General features: G+C 37.6%; 1 protein-coding gene across 1 annotated transcript in view; it reads left to right on the top strand.

The window, feature by feature from the left end:
- The window catches only part of TLL1 (tolloid-like 1), a 139,612-nt gene that overhangs the window by 70,374 nt on the left and 43,118 nt on the right, over window positions 1-26,120 (top strand). The window contains exons 6-9 of the mRNA XM_010586065.1: window positions 10,578-10,756; window positions 12,546-12,651; window positions 15,560-15,684; window positions 22,805-22,920. Coding sequence (XP_010584367.1) covers window positions 10,578-10,756; window positions 12,546-12,651; window positions 15,560-15,684; window positions 22,805-22,920 — 526 coding nt within the window. The remainder of the gene's footprint in view (window positions 1-10,577; window positions 10,757-12,545; window positions 12,652-15,559; window positions 15,685-22,804; window positions 22,921-26,120) is intronic.

Raw genomic sequence — 26,120 nt, 5'->3', positions numbered from 1 at the left:
TAGCTGGAAGAGAAATGGGAAGCAGAGAATAATTGTGATGATTCCCTGCACTCACAGAGGTAGAAAGCAATGTGAATTTAAACAAAAGAGTGTGAAAAATGTAAGTGGTCTCAGGTGCTTTAGAAAGAGAAGTATGCAGATATCTACAGAGATCTTGGTTTCGTGAAAAGTAAATTCTACAACTTAAAAGTGCCCAAAGCCAAATGACAGAAAATCTCTCCAGCCAAAGCACTGTTCCTTGGGCTGGTTGATGCTTCATGAAATCAAGTCAATTTAGGGTGAAGGCTGGATTATAACCAATTTGAACCAGAAGGTTGAAATATACTCAGTGCCTACCTTCAAAGTCACCATTATCCTTTACAGTTAATGTTGTTTTGTTGATGGCTACTTTACAAATCCTAAGTAATTTACAAAGGCTGTAACAAGTTTAAAATAAGGAAAAAACCAAGGAAGAGTGTGGCTATGAACAGTCCACCAGTGATGGAAAAAACAGGCTAAACAGAAGGGGCAGTTGAGTGACTTTTTTGGGGGTCCTGAATCCATAAGCCATTTTAGGAAAAGCCAGATAAATAAGAACATGTCTTCCCTGGGTGAATGGGAACCACTGTGCACTAACCACCGTCATACAGTGCTGATGCAGGATTTTCCATGGAAAGAGCCCAGACAAAAATGACACCAAACCATCTGCAAACACTTTCTGCTACATGGCCAGCAGAAATTAATCTCAGTTCTTTCCCATAGCACCCAGCTGTGTTGGTTTGTTAGCACATTGTGTCATTATTGTTTGCAGTACCATGGCAGCTAACATTCACAGATGAGGGAGACTTTATTGTACTTAGCACTGTTCAAATTAAAAATTAAATGATAAACCCTGCCCCAAAGAGCACACAGTCAAAACATAACACATTTAATGAAACAAAAAGTAGATACAGTCATATATGTGGAAATTCAGGTGGCAATATCTACAAATGTCTGAGATGACAGCATTAGCGCACTAGTAAGTGAAGTGTTATTGAGCTTTTGTAAACATTAAGGATATTTGGAAGGACCATAATGCATTATTTCTTGCAGCAGTTCATGGGAAGCTCATCCCAGAAGGGCAGTGATGAAAAAAGCATATTTGAAATATAGCAGCTGGTTATCAGAGATACATGACCTTCCTGAATTTGAGAGTTTATATATCAGCAAAGAATGAGAGAGAAGTTTTGATTATCGTAGACCCATAGGACTGCAAGGGATCTCAGAAAGATGTCTAATGTATTCTTATGACAGAAACGACTATACCTAAGTCATTACTGATATATACTTGTCTAACTTGTTTCTAAAAACCTGCAAAAATGAATATTTTACAGCCTGCTAGGAAATGTATTTCTTCAGTATGCTTAATATAAGAAATGTAAGAAGTCAGGTGCAGTATTTTTGGTCATAGCTAAACCAGATATTTCTTGCTGCAATTAAAGTACGTTAACTTTCTTTCCTGCTCACCATGGCCATAGAAAATAAATTATTCCAGTTTCTTTTTTGAAAGAATCTATTATATACTTTGAGACTATTATTATACCCACCCTCAGTTCTATTTTCTTTTAGGCTAGAAAACACCTAATTCATTTAATCTTTCCTGGTAAGTTGTGTTTTCTAGGTCTTTGATCACATTGTTATTCTCTTTAAGATTCTTTTCAACTAGCCCACATCTTTCTTGAAATTGAGGACTCAAAACTAGGGTGTGTTTGTCCAGATGAATCATTACTTCTGCTGAGCCAGTGCTAGAGCTAATTCATGTATCTTGTAGTCTTTCTTCCACTTGGGTACGTAACCATGATGCCTCCCTATTTCTCAACAGCTGCCACATTTGACATGTGATCAGTTGGGATGTGACTCCAAATAAAAGTCAGAGTTCTTTCCACAGCGCTAATACCCTGCCACTGGTTCCAGCATGTGCCATGTTTTGCCCATCTCAGGACGTGAAAAAATTCTGTATTTCCCTTTTCAGATCTCTTCTCTAATCTGTTAAAGTAGCTATCAATTCCAGGCTTGTCTTCATGGTATTTAGCAGTCTTTTCTTAGACTGCAAGTTTAAAGAGCATCTTTTCTATCTTCACTTCATATAATATTCCAACCTGCTTCATACCCTCCTTTGTATCAGGGTTCTATAGTTTGCTTATTGGCAGCTTGTGTGGAAAAGCATCAAAAGCTTTACAGCTGGATCCCTCCTTCCTTCCCATCAGAATAATTTCACCTATTGCAATCTTAAACTGCAATTGTGTCATCATGTCTTGTTTATTTAACCTGATTTTGAGAACAGTTAATTATTGAAATATTGTTTCTTAGTACAGCTGAAGCAATTAGCTTGAAATTTTGTAATTACTGATAGTCATTTATACCCATTAGCTGCAGATGTGAGAATAAGAATATAGTATTAAGATACTAGTGTTTATGATTCTTCTACCAAAGCAGTGTAGATTGGCATTAATACCTATTACAGTAACTATTTATGCAGCTAGTTGATTAGGGCAAGTAAAATTTAATTTGTAAACAGTTTGAAAACACTCTTCGTTCACTACTGCTTCTCTAGCCTTATGTTTCTTGTTATCAGATAGTAAGTGCCTGAAGACACAGTCAGTACGCTTCTCTGTACGGAAAGCCAAAAAAGGGGTCAGCAAACTGGGATGGCCTATAGTCACATGCTCTTGATAAATATTACCAAGTACAAGATCAAACTTCTTTTTGTATAGTGAGACAAAAAAAGAACAATTAGTCATATGGTTCTGGCATCTCAGCATGCCTTTGATCTGACTTTGTGGCAATTTTTGGTCTCCACTGGAAGACTTAAGTACTTTTAATGAAAACTTTCAGATGACTTATTGCAATCACTACCATATCCTCTTATATGGGTATTTGACAAAGCTGTCTGAGATACAGGAAAACCAAATTTCTTTCATGTGCTTCCCCAAACATTGTAGACTGAACAGCTTCTGAATGTTTTAATGTTTTTTAAACTTGTTAGTATATTAAATAGGCCTCACAGGCAAGTCCTTAAAGTTGGTGAACCAGGTAAATTCATTGCCTGCAGGTACCCTTTAGCTTTAAGAAGGTATACGTGTTATAAAAGGCGCTTAATCACTTTTATGGAATGAGAAGAAATTCAGAGTTGTGCTAAATAATCCGTTGCACTAGGGCTGACTCATGCTCTCGGGTGATAATTGACTCTAGCAGCTGGCACTCTTCCTGCCCACAGCCGCTGACACAGCTTCTCTGCTGGCTGTGGCATGGCCTCCAGGATGGGTGTGACCAAGGTGTAGGTGAGCAGTTGCCCTAGTCTAAAACGCAGTGCATTAACATAAACTGAATGAGGGGGGATGCGTGTTAATACACTGGGATAGGCAGCTGTTGACTGAGGAACAGGCTCAGTTGGCTGTTCTTTATAATATTGGGGTAGTCGTCTCCATGGAGCAGGCGAAGAAGAGGTAGCCACATCTGCCATCACAACAGGTCCTCTTAGGGCAGTGAATCAGAACATTTAGTAACCATGATTGTACTGATCCCTGACAATAAGCAAATTCATCAAGCCAGGTCATAGCCAATATCTCCTTTGTACAGAATGAGTTGTATTTGTGATTGAAAGAGGCATGTTTTCACCAAGAGAAAAACTCTGCTTCTTCAGTGAGTTTTTGTTCGTGAATTTTGTGAACTTTCTCTTGCTTTGTCTAACATGTAGGTGATGATATGCATTCCTAGTATGTTTATGAAGTTCTGCAGCTTTTCATCCACAACTTCATACAGTCAGTGCTGTGGCAAGCTGATGTTGTGGTCTATGAGGATTTTTATATTATCACACTCTGAAGAGTGCAGCTTTTTAAAAAAGGGCAACATTGACCCTACCCAATTGTCTCTTCCTTCATATTAATTTAAGAGTGTTTTTGACAGTAGCTGTGAAATAGTATTACTTAAAAGAATGAGTCTATTGTTCCAGTCATTTCACTTTCTCTGTCATCTGTTTCTCTTTGCTCACCATCATTGATCAGCTAGACTGATTAAATGGAATTAGAGATTCATAAATAGTTACTGTCTCCAACTGCTGTCTGGTGCAATAAAGATTAAAGAGATGAGGAGCTTTAAAAGCTGCCAGTTGACTAAGTTTAAGGGGCATGACAAGTGGTCATACAGCACAGAGAGGTCTTGGTCTTTTGCCAAACACACCTGGGGTCACACCCATGATATTGCAAATTAATTTTTTTCATAGATTTATTTATTTTAGTTTTCCTTACCCTTTGACTCAATGCAGTTGTTGAAATGATCAGAATCTTGTAGCTTAATTGGATGAATCTGGTGTGCTTGACATGACACTCAACCTTGCAAATCCTAATGACCCTCTATGAGTGTGCACTGCTGCTGTTATTTTAAGACTTGATGTTAATTCTAATTTTTCTTTGGCATGTAAAGAAATACTCAATAAATTTGTTTATAATTTCTGGGAAGCACTTGAAATCTGTTAAGTAACCACTGTAAGGGAATTACCATACCCATCTGGCTGCTTGTTTTTAGGAGCGGGCCAGCACTAAAAAAATGTTGGGTTTTAGGTGTTCAGTATTAGACCACCTAGAGGAATACTATGTAAAAGATTGCAGTTAATTTTTTTTCTTCTGAAAAGAAAACATCTTTCAAATGTGTCAGATGAGGTACCCAAAGCCACTACACACATTTGATAATGCCTAACTTCTCTTGTTTTTTGTGACTATAATAGTAAAATGTCAAATTATTTTTGCAAACACCTAAAAGTCTATCTGATCTATGAAATACCAATAAAAGCTTTCAGAGGTGATCTTAAGCACCTCTGTTCTCAAGAAACAATCAACTTTTTGGTATTGTTAATTGTATTTGGTAAATTGGTTAATTAGGTATTTATTTACCATATGTTCTTCTAAAAAAAAATCATCTTAATAACTTAATGTGTTATACTAGCCATTTTGTTGTTCTGCTATTATGGCACAATTATTGCCTGGCCTTTTCCAAGGTACAGTGCACAACCTTAAAAGGTTAAACCCTCTTTTGGTCCAAATGAAGTAAAAAGGATGGGAAGAGATAGACTGTAGTTAAATTCTTGTTTTATTCTTTTGCCCTTGTTGCAAATAGTGTCAATAAAAGCAGAACTGGGGACATCATAGAGGGTGCTATCTGGAATATTTATTTATTATTTTTTCCCTTTTTCCTTTTCTCTGTTTGTCTCCAAAGTATAATTTTGCAAAAATTATACTGAAAATCTATGGAAATTTTGAAGCCACCAAATATGTCTTTGCTAGTTGAAGCATGTAATGTACATGAAGTCAATAACATAAGCATGTTAAAACTATTGAAATTGTATTAAATATTCTACAATCTACAGTCTTAATAACCTATTGATTTGCTTTAAGCTATAAGAAATGATTAATGTTCTTTAGTTCTACATTGCAATTTTTCTCTATAGAGTTTCCACACAGTGGTAAACATGAAGACTCAGCAGAAGTGTTTAAACTGTTTCAAACTAAAGGATTTGTTCTGCCTTTTCATAATTATGCATGGTTATCCTAACTTTATTCTCATCAATCTCTTGCACTGCCATCATGTGTTGTATTCAGATCATAAAGGTTTTGAATTGCAAATTAAATTCCAGGATTTAAACAAATGTGTTGAGTCTCCAAGCTGTATTTTGCAGAATTATAATTGAATGGGAGAACTAGATAGGTTAAAATCGGTTGTGTGGTTGGGCTTGTAGGGTTGTGGTTAATGGCTTGGACTCAGACTGTGACTGAAAGTGCAGTATCACAGGGGCCTAACCTGGGACCTGTCCTTTTTAACGTCTTTATCAATGACCCATGAAGAGGTGATGTTGCATGCTGTCATAAAGTTTGCAGATGACACCAAGTTGGGGGGGGAGACCAGATGGATAGGCTCAGTGGTAGAACTGCCACCCAGAAGGGCGTAGGCAGGCTGGGGGAAGTGACCAACAGGAACCTTATGAAGTTCAACAAGGTCAGATACAAAGTCCTGCACTTGCAAAGGAAGGGCAAGATAGGATGGGCACTGCCGGGTTGAGGAGTAGCTCTGTGCAGAAGGCCATGGGGCAGTGAGCTGGGCAGAAGCTGGCCATGGGCCCTGGCCACAAAGGCAGCCAGTAGTGTCTGGGGCTGTGCGAACAGAAGCACAGCTGGTGGTGGCTCAAGGGAACGGGTTATCCCTCTCTGCGCACCACTTGCTGGATTACAGGTAGACCCTACATCCAGTTGTGGGCCCTAGTACAAGAAAGACATTAGTAACCTGGAAGGACTTAAGCATAGGGCTGCCAAGGTGCTCAGGAGCTGGAGCACTTGCCCTGTGAGGAGATGCTGATGGTCCAGGGTTTGCTCAGTTGGAGAAGAGTTGGCTTTAGGGAGACCCAGCAGCAGGCCTCAGTTCCTATGGGGAGAGCAACAAGAAGAGGGAGCCAGGCTCTTCATGGTGGAAGAGCTTCATGGGAGAACGCAAGGCAACAGGCATAAGCTAAAGAAAGAGAGAATCAGACCAGATATAAGGAATAAATTTTTCACAGTGAGGACAGCCCAGCATTGGAGCAGGTTGTTGAGCAGAAAGTTAAACTGGAGACTGCCAGAGGTCGCTTCCAACCTGAATTATGCAAGAATCAGTGGAAATTTATCCATATTTAGTAGTCTGTAATGTGAATTCTAACAGACTGCATGCGTTTTATGTTTTTCTGTTTTTAAAATAACCATCAGGCATTGTCAGTGCATTTTATCTCTTTGTACAAGTTAAGGTCAGTACAGCATAATTACCATAATGATGTACCTGACCTTAACATAGGTAGGAAGCCCTAACTCATTAAGTTCACCTAATATGGAAATGGTAAAAGGCTTTCACAGAATGTGGATTACTTCATCTGATTGTGTTTTCTACCATGGTTTCCTGGAGACTGCCAAGGAAAATGATACATCTTAGTTCTTGCTTCAAAGTGTTCAAAGATAAGGAGCAATGTTTTCGAAAAGATTTGATGTTTGGGACCTAGGAACGGTGTTTGACAAATTTATTCAGTGCACATAATGCAACTGCCTGTGACAGTGAATTGGGAATTCTGTACTGAGGACAGAAGGTCTTTAATGGCTTTTTAAATGAATGAACTTTTCTGAGAATGAAGAGTTAACTGCAAATTCTACTGCTTTTGGCTCAGAGTACAAAGTGTGTACTCCAGCATTCCTTGTCTAGTTGGATGGGACAGTAAACAACACTGTGTAGGAGGTTTAAAAAAAACAAACAAACAACAACAAAAAACCCCCCAACAAAACAACAAAATCCCCAAACCCTCTTAGGGATCCAAGTACTTCTCTGCCCAGGGTGAGCACAAGTGAATAAGAGAGTATATGAACTATGGTAATTTCCTTATTGCACAACAGAAACATATTCAAAGAGTTTACTGACTTGTGAAAGATAAAAACCAGGGTAAAAATGATATTGAAAATATCTGTAGTGCTTTAATTGTGTTTACATATTCACCTGTAGCCATAGTATTTATTCTGCAAATGTGCAGTCTGAAAAAATATGTTAAGCAAAACCATGTCAGCGTGTCAGGTGCAAAGGTGAAATCCACTGTGGAATCATGAGATAAAATGGTGTAACTGCTCTAAATTTTTATTTTAATCTTATTTCTGCTATCTGTTGCTCCTTTTTATCACCTATGCTGTATTTTTAGGGCACATAAGGTAAATAAATAGGTCATAAATACTGTAAATAGTAATTTTGTGTTAATACAGTTTCTACAGAGTCAGGGAAATACACAGAGCAATACACAGGTGTTCTTTATTTTCTTTTACTGTGGCGTGGAACAGTAGCACATAAACCTGCAACATCGACAATGGCACAGAATTGTAGCAGGGAGTCTAAATTACCACTGTTTTTATTTACCAGCCTTGAAGAGAGATGAAGGCACCTTAAGAAAATAATTAAACATGATATTGCACAACTCTAGCTGAAGCACTGAGCCTGATTCAGTGCTTTGACCTAAAAAGGTGTTTCATACCTATCCTTGGAACTATATAAAGCAGGAAGAAAAGTGTTAACTTATTTTGAAGGTAGGAATACTTGAGAAGCAGTTGAGATAGCAAGGAATGATTTTAATGTGAAGAATAATTTTTCCCAAGAGTATTTTCAAATTAGTTTCAAAATTCTTGATACAACCCTCCTAGGCTGTTGTAGTAATACTTTCCTCTATAATGTAATTTGTGTGGCCTTTATAATTTTAAGATATTACTATTGGTTTTTGGTATATCTATCTTTGATTTTAACCATTAGTGCAAAACCAGTATATGTTTACTAAGAACAGGTATTGTGAGCTAAAATGCCATGGCTGTACTACTCTAATATTCATATTTTAAAATTCTGGTTGTATTAGACACTAACAAAAATCAATGAAGATGACCAACCAAGACTGATTGACTAGCTAGCCAACTAACCAAAGTGAAAAGTGTCTTTGCCACCACAAAACCCAAAAAGGAGGAACAAGCTAAATGTTGTCTGTAGAATTTAATCCGCTGTCAGTATTGCTCCTATGGCTGCTCTTCCTTTATTGCCCACAGAGACATATGAAAGATAGGATCATTCACCACATTAGCATCGACCTCCTCAAGGGCCAAATATATTCTGCTATGTGAATGTTGCATCAGAAAACATGTTTTTATGAAAAAAGAGGGAGGAGGGAGAGAGTGGAGGTGATCTGCTCAGTATAGTTCCATTCCACCTGTGTCCTGGTTTCAGCTGGGATAGAGTTAATTGTCTTCCTAGTAGCTGGTACAGTGCTATGTTTTGAGTTCAGTATGAGAAGAATGTTGATAACACGCTGATGTTTGCAGTTGTTGCTGAGTAACATTTAGTTTGAAGTCAAGGATTTTTCAGCTTCTCATGCCCAGCCAGCGAGAAAGCTGGAGGGGCACAAGAAGTTGGCAGAGGACACAGCCAGGGCACCTGACCCAAAGTGGCCAACGGGGGATTCCATACCGAGTGACGTCACATCTAGTATAGGAACTGGGGGGAGTGGGGGTGGGGGGATTGCCACTCAGGGACTAACGGGGCGTCGATTGGCAGGTGGTGAGCAATTGCACTGTGCATCACTTGTATATTCCAATCCTTTTATTATTACTGCTGTTATTTAATTAGTGTTGTCATTATCATTATTAGTTTCTTTCTTTCTGTTCTGTTAAACCATTCTTATCTCAGCCCACAAGTTTTACTTCTTTTTCCTGATTTTCTCCCCCATCCCACTGGGTCGGGGGGAGTGAGTGAGTGGCTGCGTGGTGCTTAGTTGCTGGCTGGGGTTAAACCACGACAACCTGACAGACGGCAGAATTCACAGAGCAGAGATCTGCTCTGGGAATCAGGGAAATCAGGCTTTTATTACGGAATATAATGCTGGCTTGAAATATTTAATATCTTCAGAGGTGACAGAGAATCAGTTTACGAAACCTGAAATTGTCTTCCATTTTGCTAGGATTTGCTTTACTCTCATTTCTCTCCTTTTCCTAGCATAGTCAGCAGACTTTTTTCTAACCAAAAAGTGGACATCTCAGATAAATGCAGACAGTATGAATGCTGAAAAGGGCATCTCTGTTCCATAAGTTTATAGTGGAATCATGGAAGTGCAGCGGAACAGGAGTGAAACATGAGAGCAGTTTTGAAGCGGGGTTTTTTGGGGTTGTGTTGGGTTTTTTTCTTGTGAAAATATGGCTTTCTGGGACTAAGGTTCCTATTACAAGAAAACAGGAGTGAGAGAAAAAAACTGTTCGCACGTATCCAGAGCGTTCAACTTCCTAATATACTGTTGCTGCAAATGACATTGTGTGTCACCCATAGCCAGAGAAACAAAAAATGAGGAGTGATTGCACAGTGGCATCACAGGATTCCGCATCTCATTCAGGATACCTTCCTTCTGGATTTTCAAATGTATGCTAAGTGCATCTTTTAAAGGACTACTATTACACTTGCATCATTTCTGTACCCTTTATAGATGGAACTAATGAAGTAGAGTGACTTTTCAGATCAAAATAAAGCAAACTTATCAGAACTGAGTGACTAAAGTCTGGTGAGTGCTGTCAAGACACACAGCAGAAGTATGGCACAGAAGAAACCTTGCTTTACTTATTCTTTCCTCTTCCCTCTGTATGCCTCTTCAGTGTGCATGGGCAAGAAAGTAGTGATATGCATGGGTGAGGTGGTATGTCCAGTCAACTTTATTTTTATTGGTTCTTTGGATGAAAAGAAGTTCCTGTGTCATTCTGAGATACAAGGCCACAAGCAACAATTCTATTGAGCATAGCTGGCATCTTTTAAGAAGACCTTGAATAAAAAAAAAAACCGCAAACATTCATGTGTCCTTATTGGGTATTCTGAATAATAAGTTGTTCTTGCACTAGATCTAGACTTTGTGAGACTGCAGAAATTGCATAGTGTATTGTTCTGCTGATTTTTTAATATAATATTTTCCCATATTTTAACTGAATTTCCTATATAGTTTATAGAGATATGCATGAAAACTTTCATCTGTGTTTGTGTTTTAATTACAGGTGCTGTTCTTATGTGGGTCGAAGGGGCAATGGTCCTCAGGCTATATCTATTGGCAAGAATTGTGATAAATTTGGTATAGTTGTCCATGAGTTGGGTCATGTGATAGGTTTTTGGCACGAACATACACGACCAGACCGTGATGACCATGTTACCATCATTAGAGAAAACATCCAGCCTGGTGAGATATTCTGAGAAGTATTTTGGGAAAAAAAGTCCGTTTATTTTTGGTGTTTCCTTCATCTGCTCAACTCTCTTAAAACTGAATGCTGAATAGCAGAAATGAACTGAACAGCAGAAATTAGCATTTATGCCTGCTATTCTTCTTAGCTAGACTGATGTCAAGCTGATTCGCAAATGAAATACTGCAACTAAAATATAAGCTTTTCTAAAGATCTGTTGAAGTAGCAAGCTGTTAAATAGTATTGGCTAGAAGGAGAGAAGTAGTAATCATGCTCAAAGACTTTGAAGGAAGCTATTGCTCTTAAAACCCTTTAAAAGTCATGTTTCTGTGCTTAAGAAAGGGCTTTTCTTTTGTAGTCTTTACTGAATGGTAAGTGAAACACATCAATAGCTTTTTAGCTGCCCAAGAGGTTTAGACTGGGGAGGTAAGCGGAGGAGTTTGAATCTGTGATAAAGATGGGCACTGTTCCCACCCCTACAGAGCTTGCAGCTTTAGCCAATGGGCTTGGCGTTGTTGAGACAAAGCATCTGAGGGACCTGAGAACTTTAAACTGTGACTGTCATCTCTTTGTCAGTCTAGCTGTTGTGGCCACACTTGTGTTGTGTGGGCAAGATGGGAGGGAATTAGGCATGTTTTATTTGCAGTGTTCATAAATGTGCATGGTCTTTGTGAAACACTGATTTTGACTTACAGGAATTCTCCGCTCAAGAAGCGGTCAAATCAGAAATTGTCCAATGATAGCTTGGAGTATTTGTTCCTACAGAAAATGTTTTAAAACAAAATAAATTTGAGATGCAAGACATCTTTGCTACCTCAACTAGGACTTGGAAGATGACTGGCAGCTAATACACACTCCCACAAGTCTCTGAAGTCCTGAAAGGGCATGTGCATCCAAGCCTTCCTTTTGTTTTCTCTGTGTCATTGACTTGTGTAGATGCCATAAGTGGTCTTGCCCTGTTCTTTTTCTGTGATGGGGAAAATCAGCTGGAGTGCCATCCTCAGCCTCCTGCTCTCTCCTTTCAGTTGTCTTTCTAGTTTCTGGCTGAAACCACTTCTTGTGGTGTGGCATGAGCTTGAGGATCACTAAATGGGATCAGGAAGTCATGACCACCAAGACATTTGAGTTTTGTTATATTATGGAAATTATGTTGGTTAATAATGTTAATGCCACCGCAATTTTTTTTGCAAGACACCAATGGGAATATGAATTGGAATAAAGGGTGCTTTGCATTTCTTAGTACACTGATTAGGACAAAGAACTTCTGGTCTGGAATTATGAACTAAGTATAATTCTTTTGTTCCTCTTCTGCTTTTGTTAAATTGCAACAGCTGGTACTTGAAAATGTGACTTTGTAGTGTTTGTATTACATGGGGGCTCAGAGAGTAGACTTTGCTGAAGCAAAGTCTCTTTAGTATCCAGTCTAATGAGCCTATGATGAGGAGGGTTCTTCCGGGGTCTTTGCTGTCAAAATTATTTATTTCTGGAATTAAGAACCAAGCCAGCAAATTTTATGAATTCTACGTGAAGCGCAACATAATGTATGGGACCTTTATGTGGGTTAGGTGAATGAGAACAGTCTTTCTAAATGCCAAATACAGGAATTTGATGTGTGTTTCAGAAGACATGTCTGCCCTCTTGGTTAATAAAATCACACAGTTACTCCCAAATGGCTAAGATTTATGAATGTCAGTAAGTGATTAGGTTAGGATCTTTGTTGTTTTTCGTCTCCTGTTTGGTTTTTATCTTAAAAAAAAAATTAAGAAACTGATTATCAATCGTTTGTAGGTCAGGAATACAACTTCTTGAAGATGGAGCCTGGAGAGGTGAACTCCCTTGGGGAACCGTATGACTTTGACAGCATTATGCACTATGCCAGGAACACCTTCTCAAGGTTGGAGTCTCAGGTTATACCTTTTGACTTTTAATTCTATTCCTCTCTGTGAATGCTAAGAACTATGCTTTAAGTATTCCAAAACTGCTTAAAATATCCCTTGCACTATAGTATTCTTACAGCAGTCAAAGCACAGCTTGTTTATTTTAAGTCAGAATAATTTAATTATATTTTTAAACATGTGGGGTTTTTTTCTGTTCACTTTCAAAGAAGCCTTTTGATCTGGCTTCAGTTCTTTAGATTTTTAAGACAAGATAATCTGGAAACGTCACTTCATATAATACTCACTTTCTTTTTGTCTCCACAAAAATTTGAATTTAGAAAAAACAAATGAGTGAAATAGGTAGGAATTTTATGTTTAACATGATCTGTTCTCATAAAGAGAAGTAACTTTTGATGCATAATGTCTGAGTAACTATGGGTTATGCAGGTAGAACACGTTTTGGTATTAGGACATCTACCATGCAAGCCACAGCCTTTGCTAAGGACTGCAGTCAACCATTTATAAGAGAGGCTGCAGCCTCTTCTCTATTGTTTGTACATGTTGTTACTGTCATCAAAAACATATAATAAAGAGTTCTGCTGGTTTTGCTCTGGCCTGTTGCAGGCTGACCCATTCCCAACTCCATAGTAACTCATGTGGGGCTCGCTCTGAAACTGCATGGTTGTGGGGAGCTATACAAGGAGCTGTTCCCATAGGCTAGCCCTACTCTGGAGAATAAGTGAAGAAGGAGTCTTTCACTTGGTCTCCTGTTACCTTTCATACCAAGTTGCAGTTCACCTAATTAATCTCTAAAAATACCAGAGTAATGTAACTTAAAAGAAACCTCAAAAGATCCCCAACAAAAAATTCTAGTTTGAAAATTATGCGCTTAGCTTTTTTTTCCCCCAATTCATGCTTTTTAAAGCAAAAGTACTAGACAATCTGAGACTCTGAAATGAACCAAAGACCACCAGAAACCTCAACAGCCTTTGCAAATTTCTTAAGCTTGTTGTCCTCAATATAAATGACAGTATTTAAAAAAAAAAAAAAAAAATCCCACCAAAGTATGTATTCACCATACACATAATTCACCCCTGGAAGAGCATGGGAATGAGCCATATGAGGTAGATATTAGTCACATTGCTTAATCCAGTTACAGATACCATTACCTTAAGGAAGAGATTATAAGAACCTATATAAAATAGAGTAATTTAACAACCTGGAACCCCACCAGAGTCCTAGGGCAATGACAACATCAAGATAATTTGATTTGTGGGCCCTGATCTCACCACTTTCCAAGCTGGCAAAAACTGATAGTGCGATGAGTAGGCATGCCCTGCCCCAAGGTACAAGAGGTTGTTACTTCATACTGTTTAAAAACAACCAGCAAACCCTTGAGGTCCTGTATTGATTTGCACTGATTTATCTTGAAAGCATGAGTCGTGCTCAGTGTGGCATATTGCCAGCTGTTTGCTGTTAGACTTTACTCACCCATATAAGTAGTAGAAATCACAAAACACCATAAAGTTCCAGTCACACACAGCGATGTTGTTCGTGCTGTATTAAAACTGTTACGGGTTGTTCTCTTATTAAAGTGCTAAGGCATTTAAGGGAGGATTGTTTTAACATTTTTCAAAATATGAATAGCATCAGTTTCAGTTGTACTAAAAAACAGTGGAAAATAAAATTATAATTTATAGATACAAACATGTTTTTGAAATAGTAATGTGCCTTATTTCTAGAAACTGAATAATGCTGCAAGTAGTTTATTTCACTGTTTAGATTAGGGTAACATCCTGAGATGTTTCTTTTTTTTCCAGATTTCTAGTGATGCCACAAGAAATCTGACTGGGTAAAGAGAGCAGTATGTGCCTGCAATACTCAAAATGGTTCATTTATTATAATTTAAAAACCAATCCGTATTTATAAACAGTATTCCTAACTACAAAGATCCCTACTGTTCATTCATTTTTGGAGCTACATTATGCCTGAAAATACCAGTTTTACTTTTCAATAAAAGCCCTACAAATATACAAGAGAGTATTAAAAAAAATAAAGAGAATACAGAAAGATATTCATCTGTTAACTTCCATTTTATAGGATTTGAGGGATTTTCAAATTCTCTAACAGGATAATAGAACCTAGTTTTGTACCTTACTCTTTTAAAATTTATGTGAGACTACCAAGATATTTTGATCATATTTAAAATTTGGGAAATTATGAATAAAACTGCACATTTGGAACTAGTGTGCTTCTCTATTATTTCTAGTCATTTAGGCTAAATGTTATTAAAATCACATATGGTAAGTTGATATATTTTATTGTAAAGCAAGCAGAGGCTGGCAAGTAAGCATTTCTGTTTCAAAAGCAGCAGTGGCTAGAGTAGAGTTAGATCTGTTATAACACCTGACAGAAGAATGATTAGCAAGCATACCTGACTTTACCTGCTCTTACACATGTAAGTCAGGCTTTAATACTTTGTTAGAAGTATATAACTTTGCTAGAAATAAGAACTTTGTGATTAAGAATTTTGTGTTAGGGCCTAATCTATGTATTTTTATATAATTTCATAATTTATTTTTTTCACTATAGCAAGTACTTAACAGCAGTGCCTTTTTCCTGTGTAGTCTTAATGGTAGTAAGAGATTTTCTTCCTGTTGCCTAACAGAAATATAAAAGCTGATATGTTAACTGATGTACTGAAAGAAGATTCTTTTTTGATAACTTTGCATAAAGTTTGCCAGCCTGAGGAATTTTTATGACATGTTTTCTGTATTTAAAGTTCTGCATTTTACCCTCTTATTTATGACAAATGTAAATTCTAGATTTACAAAATAGCATTATACATTCCTAAATCTCAGACGGTTTTATGACAGAAACCTGATAGGGGTTTTTGGGGTCTATTTTTATTTTTATTTTTTTTAGGGGCATGTTTCTGGATACCATTCTCCCTTCCCGTGATGATAATGGTATACGACCTGCCATTGGCCAGCGTACTCGTCTAAGTAAAGGAGATATTGCACAGGCAAGAAAGCTGTATAGATGTCCAGGTATTGCACCACAAACAAACAAAACCCACATACTAGCAACTGTTTGACTTGTTGTTCAAGAGGAATGATAAATTTTTTTGAGTCAGCTGCTCAGCAGTCTTTTTCCATGTTGGCAACTGACATAGGCAGTTCAAGAATTGAATCATAAAAAAATCTTATAGATAAGGTCTCTGAAACGCAAAGCACTTAAGGACAGATAAACTGTATGAAACAACACTTAGTTCCATGACATTTCAGTCTTTGTTTTCCTTAGTTGTTCAATGACTAGGAAAAAAAAAAAAAAAAAAGATGTTTAATATCACTTCTAGTTTGCCTATTGACTGGAGTCCTTTTTTATTTGAATTCAAGTAGGGTGCAGAAGGAGCAAATTAAATTATTGCAATCAGCTCTGAACATATTTCATTTTTTGAAAATTTGATAAATAACAAGCCGGGACAACTAACTTGTAAACTCTTTTATGGATGCTCTGGTTAGATCTTAGTCCAAAATTTCTACAGTTTTAACAGATACTTTTAGTATTTGAATATCTTCTGCCGAATTCTAGCATCCTGTACTTTCAATACATATGAATGTTTTATCTCAAAATAGTGTTGGGGTAGAGTTGCCTGTCTCAGAGACATCAGTGGCAAGTCTGGGGTAACCCGGAGTCAACCCTGTCGTTCTCATTGTTCTCTAGTGCTGGTTCTTCATTAAGTGCCGGCAGAGTGGTGGAAATCTCAAAGCAGAAGGTTTTGCTTTCCTTGCTCTAGTTATGGCTGATACCAGTTTTAACCTTTGGTGTCAACCGAAGCACTTCAGAAGTGCCATCTCTCAGCCAGAATTTGCCAGCAAGGTCCTTGTGGGAGGCTAGACGTACCAGCTCTGTGCCACATAGGTTTTACAGCCCTCCTGCTCCTCACGGGAATAAATGAAGTCTCAGTAACTGTTTTAAGTCAGATATATGGCTACTTTTTACCACCTGATCAATACAGAAGGACTAAGACGAGGGATCAGGACTGAAGTGATGGAGCTGCTTCAAATTTATATCAGCAGCAGTGGGATCTACTGAAGATCTGGGGCATCTGATGTGCATTTGATGCACACTGTACAGCTGAAATATGCTTTTCCTTTGTGCTGTAAGTACACTGAATCATAATCTTCTATATACTGAGAACATGCACAGTGCTTCTGGGCCTACCAGAGGAAAAACCACTTTAGCACATTTTCTTTAACAACTGTTCCTTTTGGAATAATTTTTGCTCTTTCCTTTTGATACAGAAAGTACTTAAATAATGGCATTCTTCTTGGCAGCATTATTTCTAATAAGAGTACACAGAGAGCAACAATTTCATAAACACAGAGGATACATATATATTGTGATAAAGACAAATTTTGGAGACAAAAATAGTCTAAAGAATTAAAACTACTGTGAAAACAGCTAGTATCTTATGATCACATTTACTTAAGACAAAAAAAGAAAAAAATTACAGCCGAGGCTGTGTATATAATACTCTAACATGCACTTTCAGTCAGCTGAAAAAGACGTAGTGTGCTTTTTGAGCTAATGTTCAAATAGTTGTTCAGAGAAAATGTCCTTTTCATATAATTCATGAAAATGTGTAATGATGAGTTACCATTTCTTTCAATGTCTTGAAAGTCTTGTTGAAAGTTGGTTTCACAGTATTATAAAACCATGGCTGTTCAGCAGTAGTGCACACTTTAAAAGTAAGCTATTTTTTGCAGCACTGGTGGACACAGGTCAGAAGGATAATAAAAATGAACGGTGGTTGCAGGATCATGTTCATTTTCTGGCACTTTCCTTTGGCAAACTTTGGGATAAAAGACGGTTTTCTAACCTTACTTAGGTGATCCAGTCCATAAAAGAAAGTGAGTTTTAAGAGAGAGAAAAAGGCAGAAAGTTTTGCTACAAATTTTAAATAGCATACTATTTAACATGCTGGGGTTTTCGGTTAATAATTTTAATAGAAGCTGAATAACTGAATAACACAACATGAACTTAAACAGCCAATAAAGAAAGCAGCTCTCTGAAAGTTGCATGGCACTTGTGATCTAATAAATTTTCCAGCACATAGTGAGACTGAAAATTCAGACATTAAGCTTTCAGTTTTATGAAAAGAATCATGTCATCATTGTAGTATATAGCAATAAAATCCCTGACAGTCTGTTATTTTTGGAGGCATTCTGTATTTCCTATTTCAGACAAAAGATGTTATTCATGATGTCTGCTTGTGATAAAACAGCAGTGAATATTTCAAACGTTAATAACATCTGCATTGTTTCATGTGTTCATTTGTGTTGCCTTAAATGTAATACAATGAAAATACAGAAGATAGTAACTTAAATAAATCAGTATTTTCCAGAGATGCACACTTCTTTGATAAAGGATTTTGTGGTATTGTGCATGTTTCGTTTGGAGTTCTAGTTATTCCTGCAAGCAGTTTCTGGTCCAAGAAGCCGGCTGCGTTTTCTGGGGCCCATGAACATGAGGTAGAGCTCAGGGCTGCTGGAGAATAAAACTGATCCGCACAGCTGTGAAGCAGCTGAGCCTTCTGGGTTGTTTAGCTAGTCAGGGTATTCAGGGTCATTATTCAGGAAAGGGCTTAGTGACCAAGGAACAGTTTTGAGCTTGGTGAAGCCAAGGCATGAGATTTGATAACCTGTCTTTCATCAGCTGAGTAAGTGCCAGGGCTCAACAACATAGCAACAGCAGTTTTGGTTTGTTTTTAACTTTCTTAGGATTTTTGTTGAAGGAAAACATAATTGGTGTTAGGGATCTGTTACATTTTAATACTGAGTTACATTGTTACACGATAGAATAATAAGGAGAAAGCAAGGAACTAAGTTTAGGGTCCTTCCTCTGCCAATCTTATTTTGAACTTTGAGTGTCTTGGCATTTGAAAACAGATCTTGAACTTCAAGGCTGGATGTATTACAATAGTTTTCAGACTGTCTAATGGAGTACAGAATATGTTTTCTTCTGGTGTAGCTACTAAAATTTCAACACAGGTCTACCTTTATAGTTTTACATAGAAATTGTAGTTGATTTAAAATTCCTATGTAGTATTATAGGAGCAAAAGAATAAGGAAGAGAAATGATGGAGAAGGATACTCTTAGGCAGAAAGAGAGGAAAAGAAATAACTGGGTAGAGTGGGACTGAATAACTGATGGGAAGGGAGGCTCAGACTGGCAGGAGAAGGCTGTTCAGAGGAAGAGAAGGTACATGGAAGAAGTTCAGCAAATTTACAAATTGCCAGGTTCTGTGACAGTATATGTGGAAGAGAGCAGATGAAGGATACCTAGCCTGGCTCTTTTTGGGGGCTATTCTCAGTGTTCCCCAGGCTTAACTTGCTCCCATCTCTATTAGATTAGAAAAGAGTGTTCACCTTCAAAAGTCAGCCTTTATTCACTACATAAGGAGGATTAAGGTTTTTAGATTAAGGCTGTTTCCCTATAAAGGGGAATCAAGTCAACAGTAAGACACTGAGTTGTAGTAAACTAATTTAAGTTTTTTGTTTAACAAGTACATTATCAGCACCAAGTATTTGTAGGGCTCTGTGGCAGCTTTATATGCCATGTATGGATAGTTTTACAGACTTGGGTCTAAGTAAAAAGTATTAAAGATCTTAATTCTCTTTGGAAAAGGGTAAGCTTAAATTAGCCATATATGAAAGTATGTATTTGCTAGTGCTATGGAAAAGGAATGAGAGTTGGTTTCCTAAGTGTCGTGGAGGATCTGGGCTTTGTCATTTGCAGATTTCATTATAATCCTTAATGGAACTTGACCGTGTACGTAGGCCAACCCAAAGAGATGTTATACACAGGCTGTGTAATTAAATACTGCCGCAGAGTTCACTGGTAGAAATTGCTTTGTATAAGCATATAATCTACCTGCTGCCTTTACGCATTGCTAATCTTTACAAGGAGAAGCAAAAATAGTTTCCCTTTCCTTACCACAGAAAGGCTTATCAGAACTCTAACCTTCTCAAGCTATAAAACAGACAGGAGATTGTTTTTTTGGTTGGAGTGTGTGTGTGGGGAGAGCTAAAGTGACATTTCTGCAAGCGGTCTAGCCTAGTAAAATTGATATAAGGCATGACATTTGAGAAGGGGGAAAAAAAGCATTAGAGAAAACATTGGCATTGTTATTGGTTAACAATGGAAGAAAAAAGTACAAATGCTTTATAAAGCAAAGGTGCGTAAGACTGAAGTTGTAATTAATTTCTTCTGACATGAAATATACTAAGATTAGTTCTTAGGAAATTTAAATAAGTGGTCCTTACTACTCATTTTCCTTTTACGTTTCTTTCCCAAAGTGGAGTCCATTACTAATGGACCATTACACGGTAAAATGTTTATAACATACCATTTTATAAGCCTAGTCATGAATACCAAAGTTGCCACAGTCCAATTACAGAGAAAACCTTTACATTCTCTACTGATAGAATTTTAACTGTTTCAATTACCATTGACCCATTGCAGAGGAATGTGCTTTTAAACAAGAAATGCCCAAATATCACCCTGTCTACAGCGGCTCTGGAAGCCAGCCTGGAATTCAGATCCCATAGATAATTAATTCAACTATTGATTAGTGTAAGCTGTTCTTGTTATAGTTCCCTTGAGTAACCAGGAATTTTAAATTAAATGGTAAATATGGTGAAAAACATAAAGCCCAAACATATTTGATAAATTCTAATTGTGTTAATTCTTAGTAGTAGTTATCCAATTACAATTTTTCTTATGCTTCCCTTAAATTCAGAGATATTTATGAAAATTTTGGATTGATAGAGAGCTCCCAGGCATTTGATATGGATAGAAGTTAAATTGTTGTATTAACTGGCTTTATTCTATAATTCCTAGAAAAAGATTATGTTCCATGGCACCTTTTGCAACTTAAAATCCATAGTTTTAAGGCTATGTACAACTTCTGTATATGGAGCATGGAGTGTTATTAATTTGGAGAAAATAATCCTGCACTCTGTATAAGAGAGAAAAATTCTTAAATGTTTTAAAAAATGTAAAGCTATTATGCTTAATTCATTATGTGTTTACTTTTATAATGGGGTGATTTAGGGACTTTAATAGAGTAAGGGGTAGCTACTCCAGGGTCTTCCTCCTCTTCTCTTGCAGGGCTGCATTTGAACTGATATCTTGTATGTCCCACACATTTGATAGCATTTGGTTTGCTTACATACTTGATATTGTGTGAATGTGTGCATTGCATGACTTCATAATATTTGTGAGTTGAAGTTACAGTTAACTGAAAAAAATGCAATGTGAGCAGAAAAGAATGGACAAACAGCATTCCCCATGTCTCATCATGTCATCTGCTCAAGGCTTGCTTAGTAACTGTAGTGTTGGTGAAATAGTTATAGCTAGAGCAAAGAGAAGATGTACTAAAGCTTGAAATATGGTTGTACGCCTTGTGAGAGTACACTGATGCGGTGTAGTCTCAATGAAGCCATGCATGGGGGGAAGAACAAGAGAGGGCTCTAGAAGCGGTGAGCAAAATACTTGGATCCTCGCAGATCTGCGTCGTGCGTGCATCTGCTGCGCAGGGTATCTCTGCTTTGGGCTCTGCTTTCCTCTCCTCCTGTATGAGACCACTACGTTTTTCTCTTGGCCTTCTCTTAAGTGCTTTACGTATGCATTGTAAGCTACAATACAGTTCACTAGTGCTGGGGGTACCCCATACAGTAGTCTGCGATTTATTTCAGTTTGCATTCATTGCTGTGTTAGAAAAAAATCATGGTTAATTAGAGCTTTAGACAGAAATAATTATTTAGTGCTGAATACCTTTTTTGTATGTGTCATTTGCTGTGGCTGCCTGCAATTTTTTAAAGATAAACCCACATTTTTTTAAATGAGAGGAGGAAAAAAATTTATTTTTTTTTCCGTTTCATTCCTAAAGGACATGGTGATGGTGATTTTAGAAGTTAAAATTTTGGGTGCTGCACCAATCTTTCTTTTCTCTCCTCATCACAATAACCATTTCAGTGCCAAAGAGCATATTTAATGCCTTGAAAGTAGCTTATGCCTGATATTACAGTGTAGTTGTCAGATTACATTTTTGATGCATTTTAACAAGACAGCCTTTACAGCTGTGTTGTCTGTCTTTGTCATATACAATCTCTTCCATTGTCCCCTTTTATTTAAAGATTTTCCAGATCATTTATAATTCATTGAGATTTTGGTGATACAGTAGTTCACCTGCTGGCAGTGGTAGCACTGTAATTTGAAAGCACTGCAGATCTGATTACATTGTCAGTCATGGGATAATATTCTCAAATTCACATCTCTCGTATCACACCTGCAAAATTGGTGGGTGAAACAACTTTATTAATGTCAAAAAAGATGACTGACTGAGGTGTACCGGAATCAGTTTTAGTGGTGGGGAATGGCAAGAGCTTCCAATGCTATATTTTAGTGTGAAGAGGAATTATTAACCAGTCTGCCAGCAGACGGTAGCATGACTGACAGCTGAGATATGGGTGCTAAAAGCATCAATAATAAAGAATATAAAAGCCTTTGATATTTTAGGACTTTACATTTGCTTTGCTTTATTACTCATATCTCTACAAGTCACCGTTGCAAGAGATTTTGTTGAATATAGGATTTAGTTTTCTACACCGATATAAATGAGTGAGTTTGGGTCAGATCAGTCTCTCATGTGGGCAAAGTACTAAATTAAATGAAACCACTGACGAAATTCCAGTGTGGTGCCAATCATGCTGTGCCAGCTTTTGTTTTACTTTTGGTTTAGATCTTAAAGGATTTGTCTAAGGGTGTGGCTAACTTCCTTTTTCACCAAAGTAAAGTTATATGTATAACTTTGCAGTTGATTGACAGCAATGACATTTTTAAGACTGCTGTAATTTTGATTATGTCAGCAGACAGTACACAAGTGAAAGAGTTCACAGAATAAAAACATCCTGTGTAAAATTGAATGAATGTCAGACTGGCTGAAAATCATTGTTTTGAATAAATCATTAAATAACTAGTCTGTTTTCCATTCTTCATCTGCAGTGAGTTAAATGTATTCTGAATAGATATTGGAAAGATGCATTTTTCTCTGTTAGGCGCATTCAATTTTATATTTTTACTTTATTTTGTTTCTTTCAGCCTGTGGAGAAACACTGCAGGAATCTACAGGCAACTTTTCTTCTCCAGGATTTCCAAATGGTTATCCTTCCTACACACACTGCATATGGAGAATCTCTGTGACCCCAGGGGAGAAGGTATTTTAACATTCCCTTAGCTAAACACAGATACTATTTGCAAAATAAAATGCTGCATTTCTTTAGCTTTTCATTTAAGTTTAAAGCTTGCATAATAATTGAAAACAATGGTATGCCATAACAAATAGGACCATGAACTATGTGCTATTGACTTTGGTCTGTAGCATTAGAACCACATCATCTATTTGGTGGCTGTCCATGTGAAATGAAGGCATGATTTCAGTCTGCTACATGTTTGCTTCATGAACTCCTTTTGAAACTGGCTTCCAATTCAGTTAGTGGTTCGGTGTAAAGCTGGAAGAGGTAGTCCAGGCTCCTGAATGGTGTCTTCTCCAGCACAGGCTCAGGTGAGCTGACTGAGCTGTGTGGGGCGGATAGCTGGGCTCTGCCTGAGGACGCTCTTAGCATGATGAATGAGATGTTTCTAAAGTGAAACAGTAATAACGTGGGGTAAAGCAAGTGTCATTGTAGGTGTTCCCTGGTATCGGTTCTAGCGTGTATAGTTTTCCTTTCTGGGCATCATTTTTAGGGGAAAAAAAAATTGGCTTGGTGAGAGCAGTTCAGGGAGAGAAGTGTGCCATCCTAGTGAAAGCAAAACCTGTTCTTCTTGTGTACACTTTCAAAATATGCTAGCTGAATCTTGTTTTAAATTACTGGCTCAAATATAAGCCTGCGTCAAAATAAATAAGGGTAGAGGGAAGGATGGGAAGTTTCACCTGAGACAAAATAAGTAGGGGAAAAAAAAATAAAAAGTAAGTTTCTTTACAAGAAGCAGTGGCTGATATTAAGCAGTCAAATACAGCCTAAAGACTGAAATATAGAACCCAGCTACCAGCCTCAGTACTGGACAGTCCAAAGAGAAAACCCAGCATTTGCCCCCAGATATTTCTGTTCGTTTTGTGTGTGTTCTCCCACTCCATATTGGACGTAGTTTTCCCCTGAGTGGATTACTTTATTCCATGTTTCTTTCAGGTCAGGTCCTGGTAGACACCAAGAATATATGTTCTTGATGTACTAATAGATCCTGAGGAGCTGTAAGAGCATTTGCCACTGTGGGGGATGAAAGCAGTGTCATTTGGAAAGCGTTCGCCCTCCTCTGGGCAAGAGCCAGAGACAGGAGGGAAAATAAACACACTCTGTGCTAGGAGGGCGTGGGTGGCTCTGCAGGTTGGCACGGAAAAACAAATGAAAACAGATTAATAAGAGAAGGTTTGCGCAAAAGATGCAAATTAATCTAGATAGAAAATTTTATGTCCCCACTGTCTGTGTTGCTTCTTAGACACTGCTATGATAACAACAAAAATTGCTTAGGTTTCTTTTCTGTTCCTCAGTTAAAAAATTAAAAGTTTGTAGTGTTCATCTACAATTATTATTGGCTTTTGAAAACAATATATGAGTTAGAAAATAGTCATGCTTAAGTATTCATAGCATACTCCAACTTCGTGCAAGCCTATCAGTTAGTGTAACTGTAAGGTATTTGTAATACCATTATGTCTTGAGATTGTAACCACCCCTGGAACTGTATTATACTGTACAAAAGCGAAATGGGGGAAAGCCCCTGTCCTGAAGTCAGCAATGTAAGAAGACTGGCTCCCTTCCCATCTTACCTCCCACTCCAAATGGGGAAAAAGACTAAACAGAATTTTCTAATTGAAATTTGATGTGACAAGTCCTGTCTGTAGGACACTGTTCTGACCTCCAGCTCTCATAGTCTCCATATGGTTCATCAAGAACAAAGAAAATGATATTTGTGCTAGTCTCAAAAAGTCTGTATTGCCAGTGCTGTTCTCATAGGATATTGTCTGTCTTGAGATAAATGACCCTATTTGCAGCAAGTACTTGACATGAATAGCAGATAGCAGAAATGAGGTCTAAATCTTAACTAATGCAAGTATCACTGTACCTTGGACACATATTATGCTTGATCCCAAATTTTCTCAGTAAATCATGATAACATATTCACATTATGAAGGGAAAATAAAAATATATTTAAATTTTTATTCCTTTGTTTGCTGCTTTGACCCTGATAGATCTCAGGAATATTGTGCGGAGGTTAGAGTGTGTATAAGTACATCACATCATGTTCTGAAACATCAGTGAGCACTTTGGTCACCTAAAAATAAACTGAAAAAGCACCAGTCCAGATTGTCTAGCTCTTGTCTCTTATTTATTGAGATTTAACATTGTGCTGTTTGAGCATAGTTTAGAGGACTTCTATCCGTGCTGCTTTCTGCAGGTACAGACACTTCTGATCTTTGATGGCAGGAGATTCAATGGAGGACGGGACTGCAGTGGTACGTGCTAGCTGCAGCATTCCTTTTATTGATAGGCATCATAAATTGCCAGCCCAACCTAAAATGTGTGTGTGCCTATTACTAAAACAAGGCAGTTCATTCACCTCTTACTTTCTCTCCAGATTTAAGACTATATGGTAAACAGTTGTACACAGTGTATCTATGGACAGAAAAATCTCTGGGGGAGGGTGCTGTTAGTAATACTGTATGCCCTCTGCCGGAGCGAATCCTGCCTTCTGGTGTGTAGAAATTTTGTTGGCATAGGGAGTTGCAACTATGCCAGTGGGTTTTTTTTAATCCACCTTTTTGAATAGGTTACCTTACTTTTCAATTTTCTTTAATGTTTTACATGAATGATAAAATAGGACAGATAAATCCTTGGTTGATATGGGAAAAAATGCCATCTGTGAAAACTTAGTTACTACTACCTGGTATTGCTATATATTTTGTGCTTTCTTATCCCAGGCAGCAGGAGGTATGACATATTCTCCCTGAAGCTGCAGTAGCACAATTGAATCTGCTGTGTAATCAATAATTCCTTAACTGTGCTGACAAATACCCATTGATTGTTTTTCCTATGAAGACTTTCAGCCATCCTGTCCCCTTGAACAAGCTCTGCCTTGTCTGTAGTTCTATTTAATACTTTGCAGAATTGCAAATCAGAATCTTAAATATACTTATACTTGTTTGGTTCCCAACCAGAAATCAAGCTGTGACAGATTGGGAGTTCTGCCTATGTACAGCTAATGAATTCTGGTCAAAGTTAAGGAATTGCTGTATCATCAAATACCTTGGCATGTCAGAGTGAGAAAAGGCTGTGAAGGTTATTTCATATAGTTTCAAAGGCAGGGGCCATTGAGGAGGTTCATTAAATTTTAATGGTTTCCATTTAGATAGCAGCACTTT

This window comes from Haliaeetus leucocephalus, unplaced genomic scaffold (genome assembly GCF_000737465.1).
Source record: "Haliaeetus leucocephalus isolate CR32 unplaced genomic scaffold, Haliaeetus_leucocephalus-4.0 Scaffold140, whole genome shotgun sequence".
NCBI classification, from domain to species: domain Eukaryota; kingdom Metazoa; phylum Chordata; class Aves; order Accipitriformes; family Accipitridae; genus Haliaeetus; species Haliaeetus leucocephalus.
This window is presented reverse-complemented; position numbering and strand designations above follow the sequence as displayed.